Source organism: Apodemus sylvaticus, chromosome 8, assembly GCF_947179515.1.
Source record: "Apodemus sylvaticus chromosome 8, mApoSyl1.1, whole genome shotgun sequence".
NCBI lineage: Eukaryota > Metazoa > Chordata > Mammalia > Rodentia > Muridae > Apodemus > Apodemus sylvaticus.
The window spans coordinates 70,995,395-71,013,669 of NC_067479.1; the positions used below are offsets into that span (position 1 = coordinate 70,995,395).

Genomic DNA, 18,275 nt, shown 5'->3' on the forward strand with positions numbered 1-18,275 from the left:
GTGAGGCACATACCTTAAATCCCAGCACTTTGAAGGATCTCTGTGAGTTTGAAGCTACCCTGGTCTATACAGTGAGTTCACACACAGATAAAGAACTGGAATTAGAGGTAGTTGTCAGCCACTTGACATGGGTGCTGGGAACTAAACTGTTGTCCTCTGCAAGAGCAGTTTTTGTTCTTAACCCAGAGCCATCTCTTCAGCCTCCATTGTTTCTTGATGGAGTGAGACAAAATCTCAGTGTAGTTTTGATTTGTCTTTCCTTGATGCTAAAGCCGGGGGTGGGGGTGGGGTGGAGGGGTGAGGGGTGGGGGGGTGTTAAAGGCCTCTAAGTCAATCACCAAGTGAAACAGGATGCCCCTGTTGGCCAATAGCTACGTATGTTATGGCCAGGAAAATAATTATTGAGCATGTGAAATTGAGCTTTTGGATATTGCTGTTACTGGCAGGATCTGGCAGTGTAGCTTAGACTCATGTCAAGCTCACAATCCACCTGGCTTTGGGGTAAGGCCACGGCAGGATTACAGGTGTGTGCTACTGTTCTCAGATTCAGGGCTGCTCTTCTTCAATAGTTGGTGCCATGTAACCTAATAAAACTGCCATGATGATACTTTCACCATTGGTAAAGCTATGCTGCATACCTTTGATCCCAGCACTGTGAGTTCAAAACCAGCCTGCTCTACATAGAGAGTTCCAGGCTAGCCAGGACTACATGCTGAGGCCCTGACTCAAAAAAAAAAAAAAAAAAATCAGAAAATTAGAACATATTGCCACATTTTTGTCACATGTAACTTCTATGTGAACTACTTCCAAAAGTAGTGTATTACAAATGAATGTACTAGTTTACAAAATAAGTTATTACAATGAGGAGTTTGCTTACAAATGACTGAAAAATGAAGGAACATAGTGACTTAATTAACTGAAAAACAGTGGCTTACCTAGAGATCGAATGCCCTTTTCTTCAAGAGAATTGAGTAGAGCATTTACATTAAGTTTTAGTATAAGTCCTAGTTCTGGTGTCAGTCTCCAAAAACCATCCTGTAAAATTAAGAAAAAAAATGTTATATTGTTAGTCCTAGGTCCTAGGTCCTACTGTACTTCTCTAGCATAATTTTGTTTTCAGTATTTAAAATATACATTAGACACAGGATATTTGATCACACTGTGAACCCTGAGATTGTGTTGCTAACTGGAAAAACATGTTTCTAGTCATGGTGTGACTCAGCCTTAGAACATATCTTTAATCCCTCTGGCTGGAATATAGACACACCCTTAGTACACACCTTTAATCACAAACAATGAAAGTGAAGTTAGTTTGTAGAAGGAAACTTCTATATTTAAAAGTGATGTCTATTTGAGGGGCAGACAAAGTGACACATCAGAGAAAGATTTGGCAGGCTGGGATATGCTCAACTCTCCCGAGAACAGAAGAGAAAGCTGACTTAAGGAGAGAGGAGGCAGTTTTCCCGGCACAGAAAAGGTTGTTATAGAGGACAGGTTGCAGAGGAAGAACAAGCTAGACATAGGTGAAGACAGAATGAGCCAGATAATGATAAGGAGCCACAAAATTAGAACATATTGCCAAAGATAGTATGAAGCTAAGCAAAGCAAAACAATCAAGAAGTTGAGAAAGAAGCCGGATTGCATCAGTCACCTTGGAGAGGAGTTTGGAGTCAGAACAGCTGAGTTGAATCAGCCAGCCAGAGAGCAGAAAGAACTAGAAATGGGTGAACTTATTCAGTAGTGTCTTAGGGTTTCCATTGCTGTGAAGAGACACCATGACCAAGGCAACTCTTAATAAAGAACAACATTTAATTGGGGTTTACAAGGTCAGAGGTTAAGTCCATTATCATCAAGGCATCATGGCAGCCTCCTGGCACAGGAAAAACTGAGAATTCTACATCTTGTTCTGAAGGCAAGCAGGAGAAGACTGGCTTCCAGGCAGCTAGGACAAGGGTCTTAAAGCCCATGCTCACAGTGACACATCTATTCCAACAAGGCCACACCTCCTAATAGTGCCACTTCCTGGGCTAAAGGTATTCAAACCACCACAAGTAGCAAATCTCAGAGGCTGAAAATATTCTAGGCGTAGATTGTACAGAGGCCAGAAGCCTCCAGGACTAGGCCTAGGTTAGCAGATGGAGATAGTAAACTTGAGATGCTCCTAAAGCTACTTTCTTTTTTTTTTTAATTTTATTTTTTAAGATTTATTTCTTATTATATGTAAGTACACTGTAGTTGTCTTCAGACACCCCAGAAGAGGGAGTCAGATCTCATTATGGATGGTTGTAAGCCACCATGTGGTTGCTGGGATTTGAACTTAGGACAGTCAGTGCTCTTAACCCTTGAGCCATCTCTCCAGCCCTGTAAAGCTACTTTCTTAAAATGTGACCCTATCTCAACAAAAAAGAACAAGTCCCAGACAGTAGAGGGATGGCTGAGAATACTTCCTGCTTTTCGAAAGGCCCAGAGCTCAGTAACCATGTTGAGCTGCTCACAAGTACCTGCAACCCTATCTCAAGGGGATCAAATATACTCTTTTGGACTCCATGGGTACACACACCCTAAATATACACACATCATACACAACAATAAAAATAAATCCTTTCCCCTGAAATCCCAAACAAACTACTTCCTACTTCTTTGTTTATATTTTTGTTTACTTTTTGAAATAAGCTCTCTCAACATAGCCTGGCTATCCTGGAACTCACTATGTAGACTAGGCTGGCTTGGAACTCATAGAGGTATGCCTGCCTCTGCCTCCCTGAGTGCTGGGATTAAAGGTAAGTACTACTAGGCTATACATTAAAATTTTAACATAAAAAATCAGTAATGTGGCCTTAAGAGGCTGAGAAGGACGCTCACCATGGGCCTCTGACTTCCATGTGCACGTGGACACAGATACATTCACACCTGCACGAACACTTGTACACACAAACTCGGGTACACATACACACAACACACACAAAAAATTTTAAAACTGAGACAAGATTAGGAGTCTAGCTCTGGGGCTGCATGCTTGCCTACAGATGTGATCCCCATATTCACATTGCATATGGGGGCCTGACTCTCAGTGCCAGTGCAGAAGCTCACAGGGTGTTACCTAGCTTAACAGATGGAGGACTGTGCCCCTCCACACTACTGCAAACTACCACAGGCCAACCCAAGCAGCCCTGGACTCCCTTTGTAAACTTTATGTACTTTATAAACTTTGTAAACCTACAAGGCAGGAAAAGTAGTCAGGACTCCTCCTGAGGAGCTCCAGCAGTGCCAGGCCCTGCTCCCAGACTTCCTAACAATCTGTTATTCCCAGTGCAGGCCCCAGCCAACAACAACAACAACAACAACAAAGTCCCACTAGGCCCTGAGCTTACCACAGTCACCCACCAATCCCTGATCATGAAAATCCAACAATCTCTGAACAGAAAAAGCTACCAATGCCTCAACTCCCCCAAGCTCAGGACTTAAAATCCCACCAACCCGCACTCTGGAAAGCTTGCCCCCTCCCCTATATCCGATATAAGCCTGGCTTTCCTGTCAGTCCTCTTGCTGTTTCTCACCTCAGCAGAGGCAGCCACACTCCTGGGTTTTTCCCTCCCAATACTTCTTATGCAAGGTTTGTTGTGTAGTGAGACTTTGTGGTATCTCTTGGCTCTCAATGCCGGATATCTTTCCCTTAGAGCTGCAACACTCACATTCACTGCTATCCACATCTCTAGACCTATAGAAGAATATTTAGAATACTCACCACACCTATGTTCACTGGGCAAGCAGAAATTTCTATCAACTTCAGTTCCCAGTACTAGAACTTAGAAAGTAAGTCCATGGCCTCTTCAGAATGCTAATTTTTAACTGAGAAATGTTAATAGTTACCAACAATGCATGACAAATGCCACCCAGCACCTTGCAGAGGAGAGTTTTGTTCAGGTGACCATTCACTGAGAGCTAGTCTCCCACACTGACATGTGTCCCGAACCACTAGACTGGCAGCAAACTGTTCTCTGACCAACTGCTTTGAGAAGCACTGGCGCAAACTGTGAAGCGAGCTGACCACAGACTTAAGCAGAAATAAGACAAATACCTCAGTCTGCAGAGCAAAGAGTGAAGCCCACGACACAGGACTCTTCCGGTCTTCATCACCGACGACACTTTCCTCATCTGAGGAAGTCTCAATACTTGTTAAGAACTTGCATGCCATGTATGCTGCTGCTTCATCTGTTTTCATTTCCAAAGAATTTCCACTCAGCGAGTCAGCCCAGGCCTCTTCTAGAACCAGGTCTAATGGCACAGCTCTGGAAGAAAAATCTAATGGGAGAGCTGACTCAAGTGACTCCATGCTGATATCTGACATTCTGTAACTAGAGCTCTGATGGACTGAGGCCCTTTGCAAACAAAGAGAAGAGCCTTGATGGACCCTGGTGACAGGAGGAGGGGCAGAAGGTGGCTTAGGAGGACTGCGCAAAGGTGACCTGGGAAAAGCGTCCAGCTCAGGGGCTCTGGGAGAGAAGCTGTTGTTGCTGGGGTCTTGGGAAAATTTCCCTGCATCAAAGCTATCGAAGCTACCTGAGAAGGTGGTGCCACCCCTAGTCATAGGCCTAAAGGTCATCCCCCTGGAGCCCAGGAGAGGCGACTCTGAGTCACAGATGTTTGGACCTCTGGCAAGCTTACAGTGATGAAGCTTAGGTGGGATGAATCCTATAGGAGAAAGAGAAAATTGGGTGCCAGCAGGGGGAGGGGGAGGGGGAGGGGCAGGAATATGGGTGCCACCAAAGAAAGGGGGAGGGGGAGGATGATGGGCAACATCAGGGGGAGAGGGAGGGGGAGGAAGATGGGTGCCACCAAAGAGAGGGGGAGGGGGAGGAGGTTGGGTGCTACCAAAGAGAGGGGGAGGGGGAGGGGGAGGAGGTTGGGTGCTACCAAAGAGAGGGGGAGGGGGAGGGGGAGGAGGTTGGGTGCTACCAAAGAGAGGGGGAGGGGGAGGAGGTTGGGTGCTACCAAAGAGAGGGGGAGGAAGATATGTGCCGCCAGGAAGAGGGGGAGGGGGAGGATAGTGGATGCCACCTGGGAGAGGGGGAGGAAGAAGAGGAAGAGGAGGAGGAGGAGGAGGAGGAGGGATGGCACAGAGAGGAGACAGGAAGGCAGAACTAGAGGGGTGGGCAGAAAGCCCAGCTTCGATTACAGGAGCAGAAGAAAGCTGGGAATCAAGCACGTCTTGAAGCCCACTTGCTGCCGTGCACATTCTTTTAAATCTTTTAATTCTTCCTTTTCTCTTTGGCTCTGCCTGGATCACATCCTGGATCACATCCTGTGGCTGCTCCACATCTTTCGGTTGTGGGCAGACAGTGAGAGGCGGGTGGAAGTTAGGAGACTGCACTGTTGCAGGTGACTGGGCCACTTCGACCATTTCTTCAAAATCTTTAGGAACGTTTAGATTACACATCTTTACAGTCTTTATTTTACATTTTTTAGCAGAGGATCGCAATGACTGTTCCTTATAACCTTCAGAGGAGATGGAGAAGGGCTGCCCAGGAGAGAAAGTTGTGCATGTGGAGAAAAAATGGAACAAAATAAATTAGTGAACATTCTTCTAAGAACCTGGACGATTGGGTTGTTGGGGATTGCGCGTCACATTGCAGAATGTGGAGCATCAGCCCTGCAGGGAAGCAGGCCCAGGGAGGGCACTGTTAGTTACAGACAGTGCGGTGACTCAGACCCCTGATTTCACACTGGGGAGGCTCAGACAGAATGACTCTAAATTCAAGGCCAGACTGAGCTTGACTCAGACTGAGTGAGACACTGTTTCAAAATAAAAGTTTAAGACAGGCAGAGGTGGCATCATCTTTAATCCTGTCCTCAGGAGGCAAAGGCAGGCAGATCTCTTGAATTTGAGTCCAGCCTGATGTACAGAAAAAGTTCCAGGACAGCCAGAGCTACAAGAGAAACCATCTCAAAACAACAACAACAACAACAACAACAAAAGTTCAAGGACTAGGGAAATGCTCAGTGGTGGGATGTTTCCCTTGTGTGAGCAAGCCTGACTCTGGTTCACTCATGAACACCATTAGAAGAACAGGAAAAAATAAATAAAAGCAGTGTGTGGGATGCTGGGTTGGGGCAGCTCACAGGTACTTTCGACTAAGTCCCCAAATTCAATCTCAGAGACACATGTACCCTCTCCCTCTCCCTCTCTTTCTTTCCCTCCCCCTCCCTTCTCTCTCTAAGCTCCAGCAGCCAGTCCTTCCTTCCACTAAAAGACCTAACAGCTGGGCTGCAATGAATGGGTGTTTGTAGCCCCCAAGGTGGGAGAATGACCAGGTTCTGCCCTACGGAAAAAAAAAAAAAAATCCCACGAATACTTGGGCTTGCACTAAGATCAGGCCATATAACCTCCAATCTCAGCCCATTACGGAAAGCCCCACTCACCCAACCCCCCCAGCGCTCTGTCCACTCCCCTGCTGCTGCTCACTAGAATGGAGGCAGCCACCTTCCTAGGTGTTTCCCTCCCAATAAATCTCTTGTGTGAGGTTTGTTGTAGAGTGTGACTTTCTGGTATTCTGTGGCTCCCGACTGACAAGATACCTTTCCATCCAAACTATAATGCTTACATGCACCCCCACCACCAGCATGCAAATAAATAAAAAAATATAATTGTTTATCTGATTTCCTATTTATTTAATTCTGATCCAGTGTCCTACCACTGATCTATACCTAAGGCCTAAATGTATTTAGTTACTTTTACTTTTCTTTTTTTTTTTTTTTCGGTTTTTTGGATTTGGCTTTTTTGAGACAGGGTTTCTCTGTGTAGCCCTGGCTGTCCTGGAACTCACTCTGTAGATCAGGCTGGCCTCGAACTCAGAAATCCGCCTGCCTCTGCCTCCCAGAGTGCTGGGATTACAGATGTGCGCCACCACCGCCCGGCTACTTTTACTTTTCGAGGCAGGGTCTTACCATGGTTGGCCTTGAACTCTTGTTAATCCTCTTGTTTTGGCTTCTAAGTGTAAGATTACACCACTACTGGCTAGAACTTTTATAATATGCTAATAGACAAAGACCATTGGTAAGAGGCAAACCTTTTATATGATCTGAAGGGAACTAAAGCCATGAATACAGACCCAAGGCAGGAAGCCCAGCAAGCAAGTGAGGAGTCTGGGGTCCTGTTGGCTTTGGTCATGCACATCCCCAACTCTTGTAGTAACCCACATGGCCCTAGTTCCTTCACACTCATGTGCACATGCAGTCTTCTCTGAACAATGCACCCAACAACCTGAGAAGCCCTTCAGTCCCCACCTGTGCTCGTCCATACTTACGCCCCTCTCTACATAACAGAAAGCTCCTTCTTTACTAACAACAATCAAACTTAGACATTGCCTGTTCAAAATGTTACTAATGTATGCAGATAAGAGACCAAAAGCCCGACCTGACCTGAGCTGTTTTAGGCTCACACACAATGAGGCAAACAGCGTCCTCAGAGTGAATGTGTACGGAGAACCCTCTGTTTACTCTCTTAGGCCTGTATGTAACTGGACATGTTTAAGATTAAACTCAGAAGGTACATAGGCGGTAAAAAAAATAATATCTGACCTATTCCATAACAGTATAGTGAAACACATAAGTCACACCCCTCAGCAACCAAATTCCTTTCTGTGATGACACTCCAAAGATAATTGGGGCCCTTGAACAACTTTGCTCATGTGGCCTGCAACTCCCTCAAAGTATATTCTGATATATTCTATTACTCTGCTTGTTTTGTTTATTTATTATTATTATTATATAATGATGATGATGATAATAGTAGTATTTTGAGATAAGATCTCACTCTGTAGCCCTGACCAGTCTCGAATTTGCTACAGAGATTGGGCTGGCCTGAAACTCAAGAGGTTTTTCTGCCTCTGCCTCCTGAGTGCTGGGATTAAAGGGCTATATCTAGCCCTATTGTTTACTTTAAATACAAGTTATCATCGGGCGGTGGTGGCGCATGCCTGTAATCCCAGCACTCTGGGAGGCAGAGGCAGGCGGATCTCTGAGTTTGAGGCCAGCCTGGTCTACAGAGTGAGCTCCAGGACAGCCAGGGCTACACAGAGAAACCCTGTCTCAGAAAAGTCAAATCCAAACAAACAAACAAACAAATAAACAAAAAAACAAAAACAAAAAAACAAAAAAATACTCGTTATCTTGAAGTTTGAAGCTGCCCTTCCAGAGGACTCAGCAGCTACCCTGGGTGAGTCAATCTACCTACTGTAGCTCCCACTGCAGGGTATCAGATGGTTAGTTCAGGCTCATGAACACAATATATATAACTAAAACTCTAAAGAATATGTAAATCATATTATCTTATTAATGTTGCACATCCATGTGAGTCCTTATTGTTAACTCTTAAACCTGGAAACACCTTGCCTAGATCCAGCCTATAATACCAGCATTTGGAAGGCTAACACAGGGGGATCTTGGGTTTGAGGCCAGCCTGGGCTATACAGAGATTTCTGGTCAGCCTGTGTTATAGTGAGACTCTATCTCAAAGAACAACAAATAAGTGTGTGTGTGTGTGGGGGGGTTGTTTTTTATATTTTGTTTAGGGCACTAGGAATAGAACCCAAGACTTATCACAGGCTAGGAAAGCCTGCTACTGATAAACTACAACTCTGGCCTCTTTGATTTTTGAGACAAGGCCTTTGAAATTTTCTGTTCCATTTGTTATTAATGTACATGTGCAAATGCAAGTGCATATCATGTTCATGTGTGCATATGAGTGACATAATACATGCGTGGAAGCCAGAGGACGTCAGGGTCCTCTCTTTCTACTGTGGGTTCTGAGGATCAAATTCATGTGGTCTGGCTTACAAGATGAGTATTTTCACCGGCTGAGCCATACTGACCCATGAGATATTTGTCTTACTCTTAACTGACATAAACGTGGATAGGTAAAGGTCTGGTGTGGAGGCTCAGCCTATGATACTGCCATTCAGAAGCTGGAGGCAGATGGATATCTATCTGTGAGTTTGAGGCTAGCCTGGTGTACAAAGTGAGTCCACACTTGTCTTGAAAAACCAAACCAAAGAAAAAAACCGGATAGGCAAGCTAGGTTGGTCTGGAATTTGCTATGATCTTCCTGCTTTAGTCTCCTGAGCCAAGATTACAGCCATGAGCCTGAATCCCTAGTGCTGTAGTTTTAACGTGAAATGTCTCCCATGCTTGCGTGTTTGAACTCTTGGTTCCCAGATGTGGCATTGTTGAGATCATTGTGCAACTTTTAGGAAGTGGAGCCTTAACGGCTGAGGTTTGTCATCAGGGGCGGGCCTTAAGGCTCTACAGCCATGTGCTGCGCTCTCAGCTTCCAGACTGCTAATGCAACAATGTTAAGCCATTCCGGGTCCCATGCCTTCCCTACCAGCTGTCTGTGTGCACTCTGGGACTGTGAACCAAAATAAACCCTCTCTCCCTGAAGCTACATTTGTCAAGGCATTTTATCACCACAACAGAATGGGACGGGGACTCACTGTGTAGTCCAGATGGCCTGGAACTCACTATGTAGGCCAAGGTAACCTGAAACTCATAGTGATCTGCCTGCCTCTGCCTCCCAAGTGCTAGGATTAATGTTATACCACCATGCATAGTATCTATCTATCTATCTATCTATCTATCTATCTATCTATCTATCTATCTATCTATCCATCCATCCATCCCTCCCTCCCTCCATCCATCCATCTATCTACCTATCTATCAATTTTACTATTTATTTGTTTGTTTGTTTATTTATTTATTTTGTTTTTGGATTTGAGTTTTTTTCAAGACAGGTTTCTCTGTATAGCCCTGGCTGTCCTGGAACTCACTCTGTAGACCAGGCTGGCCTCGAACTCAGAAATCCACCTGCCTCTGCCTCCCAGAGTGCTGGGATTACAGGCATGCCCCACCACCGCCCGGCTACTTTTTATTTTGAAACAGTCTCACTAAGTTCAAGTGCCCAGGCTGGCCTTGAACCTGCTCTGAAGCCCTACGCAGCCACCAACTTGCTTTGATACTCACGCCTTGGCTTTTTTCAGTAGCCAAGATTATAGGCCTAGGCCATCACGCATCATGAGACACCAGAATATTAAGAAAGATGAATGATGACGGACTAGGTCTCTTGCATATTAAAGCCGTTGTTAACATTATAATAACTAGATGGTTATTGCAGAGTAGTTTAAGCATAGGACCCTAAAGCAGAGGCTGAACTTGAGAATGGACTTGGCATTTTGAGCTAAGTGCTGGGGAGACTGGGTGACTCTCTGGAAGAATAAGGTTGGCTTTCCGCCTTTATCTTACACCAGGATAAATTTCAGTGAGATAGAGATTTAAGTGTAAGCACAGAAAGAACAGGTCTAGGAAGGAAGTTCAGTGGTTAAGGGCCGTTCTAGCATGTGCATTTTCTGGCTTCTCAGCAAAACAAAAATAAAACAGAATTCCTAAGAGAAATGAAGGGGAAATTTAAAGTATAACCTATGAGTGCTAAAGGTATTTCTAAATAAATTTCTAGAAAAAAAATCCAAATAAAAGCCAGGAACTGGGAGGGAAAGGTGGGGTGGATATGATCAAGATTCATTGTATAAATGTATGAAACCATTGAAGGATAAATAGAATGTGTACTAAGACACACATACAAAGCAAGAAATTAAAAAACTTAAAAATGTGACAGAGGGGCTGGAGAGACGGTAATAGGATAAACGCTTTCCTTTCAGAAGACCCAAATCCCGGAACCCATGTGTTCTGGCAGCTCACAGCTATCTGTAATTCCAGTTCCAGGGGATCCAACACCCTCTTCTGGCCTCCATGGCACCTGTATACATATGTGTGCATAACTGTACACATACATACACACATGAGCATATGCACAGAAATAAAGATAGAATAAATTTTAAAAATTTAACAGGTATCAGCTGCTTGGAGGGCTGAGGCCCAAGTATCACAAACAAAAGACTCTGCATAACCAAAAGATAATAAACAACTAAAATTACAAAACAAATGGCAGCCAAGGACTGTGCCTGGCATGCTAGTACTCAGGGGGTTCAGTCAGGAAGATCAGGAGCCAGCCTGGGCTACATAGTAAAAGTTTGCCTTCAAAAACTATAGAATGGGGGTAGGGTGGGGATTGGGGGTTAGGAGGGAGGCACTGAGATGGCTTAGTGAATAAAGGCACTCATTGATAAACCTGACCTCTCTTCCCAGGACCCATGTGGTGGCAAGAGAGATGGACTCCCCCTAGTTGTTCTCTGACCTTCACACACAGGCCCTGGCACATGTACACAGACACACAAATACATACACATGCACACACACACACACACACACACACACATTTTACATCATGATAAATGGCAAACTGGGATTTTTTTTTCCCTCTGAAAATTCACCACGCACAGCTCTGTTTAATGGTATACCTGTGCCAATCCATTGTCATCAATGACTTCATCTTGCTTTAGTTTCGAAGACTCAATCTCTGTCTATGGCACAAAAGTAAAAGTATGCAAATTGATATGATATGTTTATAACAAAGCAAGTGCCATTTAACACCCCTTCTCCCACCCTGTGCCACCCAGTTGTCCTCCTGGGACAGGGCAGCCCTTGCTTAGCATATGGAAGATACCAAGTTCAGTCCCAACACCACAGAAAAGGAAGCTTCATAAACAAATAAAGCAAAAACAAGAAAATAAGCCAATAAGCAAATACATTTGTATCCTTTCTTCTTATAGAAATAGTGGAAACCATAGAAACTGTTCTCACAACATTCTTGCTTCTTGGGCACACTCCGCCTTAGGGAGACTCTCCTGTGCATGACATGTCTCACACTTAACTGCTGTACGGATGTGGACATGGTGCCTTAAACAAAGGCTGTGCTGGCCAGGCTCATCCCAAGGCTTCTGGCTTGACAGACAGAGTCCATTCTGAAATCCTTGCCAGCAGTGGGAGCTAACACAGCATCTACCACAGCCAGACGTGCTGGGAGCACAACGGGACCAGGCCCTCTGCTTTTCACAGTCCTAGGATTACCAGAGTATACTTTTCCCCAAATGCTTTGTAGTTGGGATTTTTTTCCTAAGTTTTAGAATACTGGAATATATACCATGGGATACCTTGGGTTTCTGGATGCAAATTTGAGCATGGAATTCATTTCCGTTCTTTGTGCATGTTTCCCAAGGGTAATACTACAATATTTTTAGCGTTCCTCTATTGTGACGGTGCCTGTCATATGGAATTTTCCATTTGTGAAGTTACATAGGCATTCAACACTTTTCAGATTTGGGGGCATTTTCCTTTTTTATGTTTTTTCCTTTTATTTTTTAAAGACAGTGTCTTTCTACATAGCCCTGGCTGTCCTAGAACTTACTTTATAGACTAGGCTGGTTTTGAACTCACAGAGATTCACCTGCCTCTGCCTCCTGAGCGCTAGAATTAAAGGTGTACACCACTATTGCCCTGCTTGGGAGCATTTTCCAATTCTAGGTTGGGGAAACTCAATTTATACTGTGCCCATTTCAGGCCACAGAGAAGATGTTCCAGTCCACGGGGTTTAGCAGGGGCAGAGATTCACACCCAAGAAGTTTGCTCATAGCACCTGTGGTCTTGTTTGCTTATTTGTTTGTTTGAGACAGGGTTTCTCTGTGTAGCACTATCTGTCTTAGAGCTCACTTTGTAGACCAGGCTGACTTTGAACTCACAGGATCCACTTCCCTCTGCTTCCTAAGTCCTGGGACTAAAGGCATATGCCACCATTGGGTTGGCATATGCCTGGTTGGGCTTTGTTCTTAATTCACAGAAACTTTTTATAGATTAGGAAACATTTAAGAAGTCAGGTATGGTGCACACTCATAATCTGAACACTCTGGAGGGTGAAGGAAGAGGATTGATGTAAACTTGAGGCCAGCAAGGCACTGTCTTTAAAAACTTAGTTTTACAAGGTAATATGTTGGGGCATAGCCATAACACTGGAAATGGCGAGAGTCATGAAGCCAGCACTGTTGCTCCACACAGCTTGAGGAAAGCAGAGCAGACTGCTACAATGGCTCTCTTTCTGTCTCTAACTTGTGGGTTTGGTCTCTCTGTGTTGCATTATTGGGGACTTCCTGCATTATGATTCATTTTATGTCTTTTCCTGAGAAGAATTATGTCTGAACCTTTTTAGAAAAATCTTAAAATTAATTTTATCTGGCCGCTATTTGTCCAGAGGTCTCCGTATGCCCTGGAGACCATTAAGCACAGATAAGCACCTTGCTAGGGAGGCCTTTACTCCAGGAATCTTCTCTGGCTATCCGCCCCTGAGCAAACTCAAACAGTGTAACTGGTGCAGGGTAAACAGAGACAACTGACAAAATCTGACTGGCCAGGAGAATTGGTTACAGATTCAAGGCCTCTTTTTTATTATAGGTTTAGAGGTCTCTATAAATATAGTTTAAAGATAAGGACTCATATAGGTTATACTTCTGAAGGAATAAATCTCAATAAAACTCAGTAAATAAGACAGATTGACCAAAATAAACTTTTCCTATTTTAGATCATAGATGATGAAACATCTAGTAGAAGTTAAGTATTATTACTTGTGACTCATGAAAAGACTGGCTCAGATATGTTCTGTTTGTCTGGAGTTCTTTAAATAGCAAACACTGTCATACAAAAAAGGTGTTTGCTTTGGAGGTGACATTCCTTAGATTCTTTAAATAGGAGCTATAGGGCCAATGATGATAATGTTGATGATCTATCTGTGTGTTTGTGTTTTCTAACTGCGACTGAACTTGTAACCCTGCCTGCCTCTGCCTCCAGTGCTGGGATTACAGGCATACGCCACCACACCCAGCCCTGTTATATTTTGCAATGACTGGAGTCTAGGAATGGTGGTACCCTTCTGTAATCTCGACCTTTCAGAGGTAGAGGCAAGGGGATCAAGCTCAAGGTTGCTGTTAGCTATATAGCAAGTTTGAAGCCAGCGCAGAATATTGTGGGTTTGTCTCAAAAAATTTTTTTCTTCCTCACGACTGAGCTTCTTGTACTTGTGGATAGTTTGTCAGCCTTCTCTTTTGACCTTTCACAGCTGAATTCCTACATGACTGCTGCCTCGGTCTTACATCAGAATCTTCATAAGTGCGTGAGTATTTTACATTCTCAAGAAGACTCTTTCTTCTTATATGGACAAGAGAGGTGTTATTTAGGCCAAGGGTTCCCCTCAGTGCTTTTTTATTTTTATTTATTTTTTTAAAGATTTATTTATTATATGTAAGAACACTGTAGCTGTCTTCAGACACTCCAGAAGAGGGATCTCATTATGGATGGTTGTGAGCCACCATGTGGTTGCTGGGATTTGAACTCAGGAACTTGGGAAGAACAGTCAGTGCTCTTAACCGCTGAGCTATCTCTCCAGTCCCCTCAGTGCTTTTTTAAAGGTTTATTTTATTTTTATATTAAGTGTATGGCTATTTCACTGGCATGAAGGTACCACGTGCTTGTAGGGACTTCAGAAGCCAGAAGAGGAGGACATCAGCTCCCCGGAACTGGAACTCACACAGACAGTTGTGAGCTGCAGTGTGGATGCTGGGAATCAAAGCCTGCTTCTCTAGAACAGCAGCCAGTGCTCTTAAGCACTGAGCCATCTTTCCAGCTCTCACCCCCTTAAAAGAAGTTTTCTCTTTATTTTTTTTGTGTATCTGTGTTTTGCCTGCATACATACATGTATGAGGGCCACATGTGCATAGTGCCTGCAGAGGTCAGAAGAGAACGTTGTATCCCTTGGGCCCGGAGTTAAGGTTGTAAGCTGCCAGGTGGTGCTGGGGAATAAACTCGGGTCTTCTGCAGAGCGACAAGTGCTCTGACTCAGTGAGTCATTCCTGCAGCCCCGCAGCTCTGTAATGTGTAGCGATAATAAATCGCCGGCACTGTTTATGTATTTACTAGGCTGAAATTGTTTAAAATTTTTTAGACTTATTTTTTATGCGTATGAATGTTTGGCCTGCATGCATATATGTGCACCACATGTGTGCCTGAGGCTTTTGGAGTCATATCCTCTAGAACTGGAGTTACAGGCAGTCGTGAGCCACTATGTGGGTGCTACGGCAAGAGCAGCAGCAAATGCTCTTTTCTGCTGGAACATAGGCCCCTTGGCCCTATAATTCTTTTGTATTATACTTGTTTATTTTGTGTGTGTAGAAGCCAGAGGACAAACTGAAGAAGTTGGTTTTCTCCTTTCACTATGTGGGTTCTAGCAATTTAACTCATGCCATCAGGTTTGGTGGCAAGTGCCTGCTGAGGCATCTCGGCAGCCTTGTGTCATTCTAATCCTACTTAACTATGCTGGAGCAGGAACCCAGGGCTAGATGCAGTGTGTTTCCCTGTAGCTACTTTGTTTCCAACCCAATTCCCGGGGAAAAGGAAGCTCAACTCAATCAGTTAACAAAACAAGCTACAAGCCTAGATTGGGTCGGCCTCCCATTACACTACTCTGTTTCCATCTATATTATTCCATACAACTTGCGGTTTCTCCAGGCCGCGAGCTTCTCTCTCTCTCAGCCCTCTCCATTTCTCCCGGGTAGCTCCTTCCCCTGCGGTATCTCCCGTTGCTCCTCCCACTTCCTCCTGCCCAATCACTGGCTCAAGTTTTTATTTGAAAAGTTAAGGTGGGGGTGGGGTGGGGGGATGTTCACAAGGCAACTCTTCTGCAGCCCCTCTAAGGAGTGGAATTAGCATCAAAATACAAGCCCAAGGCTATCCACAACCTTTCCCAAGCTGGCCTAGAATTTATGCAGCTAAGGACAGCTCTGAACTGTGTGTGTGTCACACTGAGCTCCCAGATTCTTTTTTTTTTTTTTCTATTTTTTTTATTCGATATATTTTTTATTTACATTTCCAATGGTTTCCCCTTTTCTAGACCCCCCCCACTCCCCGAAAGTCCCATAAGCCCATCTTTTCAGAGTATATTCTTACCCCTGACACTATTACTGATACTCTGCTTGCAGACAGGAGCCTAGCATAGCTGTCTCCTGAGAGGCTTCATCCAGCAGTGGCTGGAGGCAGACGCAGAGACCCACAGCCAAACATCAGGTGGAGCTTGGGGAGTCTTATGGCAGCGGGCAATGGATGTGAGCAATCTGGAGGGGTCAAGGACACCCAGGAAGCCCTACAGAGTCAACCAACCTGGGACCATGGGGGCTCACAGAGCCTGGGCCACCAGCCAGGGAGCGTACAGGAGCTGAACACAGGCCACCTACATTTGTAGTAAATGTGCAGCTTGGTCTTCAGGTGGGTCCCCTAACACCTGGGGTGGCTCTGGGGTGGGGCGGGGCCACCTCTGAATCTGTGGCTATGAAATCTCTACTGACAGATTTCTCAGAATCCGTCTCCATTGCCAAGCAGTGGCTGGCTGAACCTGCTGATTGAACTCACCGGTGATGGGAAGAGCTCTGGCTGCTTTTCCTGCCAGCTCAGGTATGGTAGAAAGTCTATGTCTTCTTTGGCAACAAGTTCCGAAATATTTGGGATATTAGCAGAAGGAATCTCATTAACGTCCTATATAGGATTACAATAAAAAAAAAGATATTACCAAATTAAATAATTAGCATATTCTAAAGCCTTGTGGATGTTGGGTTTAGAACATTTGGATGTATACTTGGAACATATGTCTCTGAGTATCAATCGAGAAAATGCCCCACAGGCTTGCCTAAGGGCCAATCTGAAAAATAAATCTAGACATTTAAAAATGTAATTAAATTATAGTATTTTTTCACATGATTGTGTATTATATGTATTAGCTATATAGTAAGTTGTCACATTCTAGCCTCAAATTACTACAGATGTCCCTTTTTCTTTTCTTTTCTTTCTTTCTTTCTTTTTTTTTTTTTTTTTTTTTGATTTTCCGAGACAGGGTTTCTCTGTGTAGCCCTGGCTGTCCTGGAACTCACTCTGTAGACCAGGCTGGCCTCGAACTCAGAAATCCACCTGCCTCTGCCTCCCAGGTGCTGGGATTAAAGGTGTGCACCACCACTGCCTGACCTCTTTTTTGTTTTGTTTTGTTTTGTTTTTTGTTTGTTTTTAAGACAGGGTTATGTAGCTCTGACTGTCCCAAAAGCCACTCTGTAGACTAGACTAACTTTCATCTCAGAGATCAATCTGCTTCTGCCTCACCTGGGATTAGCGTGTGTGTGCTACCACCACCCTGCTTTCATATCTTAAAATATACATACAGATAGTTAGTAATCAATACACTAAAAATACTAACACATATGTGCCAGTTAGACACGGATAGAGTTATCTGTGAAGAAGAAAATGCCTCCATCAGACTGGACTGTAGGCAACCCCTCCATCAGACTGGACTGTAGGCAATCCGTTCCATCAGACTGGACTGTAGGCAATCCCTTCCATCAGACTGGACTGTAGGCAATCCCTTCCATCAGACTGGACTGAGGGCAACCCTTCCATCAGACTGGACTGTAGGCAACCCCTCCATCAGACTGGACTGTAGGCAACCCTTCCATCAGACTGGACTGTAGGCAACCCTTCCATCAGACTGGACTAAGGGCAACCCCTCCATCAGACTGGACTGTAGGCAACCCCTCCATCAGACTGGACTGTAGGCAATCCCTTCCATCAGACTGGACTGTAGGCAATCCCTTCCATCAGACTGGACTGTGGGCAACCCTTCCATCAGACTGGACTGTAGGCAACCCTTCCATCAGACTGGACTGTAGGCAATCCCTTCCATCAGATTGGACTGTAGGCAACCCTTCCATCAGACTGGACTAAGGGCAACCCTTCCATCAGACTGGACTGTGGGAAACCCTTCCATCAGACTGGACTGTAGGCAACCCCTCCATCAGACTGGACTGTAGGCAACCCTTCCATCAGACTGGACTGTAGGCAACCCTTCCATCAGACTGGACTAAGGGCAACCCCTCCATCAGACTGGACTGTAGGCAACCCCTCCATCAGACTGGACTGTAGGCAACCCCTCCATCAGACTGGACTGTAGGCAACCTCTCCATCAGACTGGACTGTAGGCAATCCCTCCATCAGACTGGACTGTAGGCAATCCCTTCCATCAGACTGGACTGTAGGCAATCCCTTCCATCAGACTGGACTGTAGGCAACCCTTCCATCAGACTGGACTGTAGGCAATCCCTCCATCAGACTGGACTGTAGGCAACCTCTCCATCAGACTGGACTGTAGGCAACCTCTCCATCAGACTGGACTGAGGGCAATCCCTCCGTCAGACTGGACTGTAGGCAACCCTGTGGGCATCTTCTTGATTGATGACTGGCTTAGAAGG

At 44.8% G+C, this 18,275-nt stretch overlaps 1 protein-coding gene across 4 annotated transcripts in view; it reads right to left on the reverse strand.

Annotated features, from left to right (window-relative positions):
• Parp4 (poly(ADP-ribose) polymerase family member 4) overlaps positions 1-18,275 on the reverse strand; it is a 97,896-nt gene that overhangs the window by 5,981 nt on the left and 73,640 nt on the right. For 3 of the 4 annotated variants that reach the window (XR_007979281.1, XM_052191353.1, XM_052191355.1), the window contains 4 exons: positions 16,396-16,518; positions 11,409-11,471; positions 4,079-5,518; positions 936-1,035 (listed from right to left, as the gene is read on the reverse strand). Coding sequence is in view for 3 of the 4 variants with exons in the window: in XM_052191353.1 (XP_052047313.1) it covers positions 936-1,035; positions 4,079-5,518; positions 11,409-11,471; positions 16,396-16,518 (1,726 nt within the window). In the remaining variant the exon portion in view is untranslated. The remainder of the gene's footprint in view (positions 1-935; positions 1,036-4,078; positions 5,519-11,408; positions 11,472-16,395; positions 16,519-18,275) is intronic. The other variant, XM_052191354.1, reaches the window with a different exon arrangement.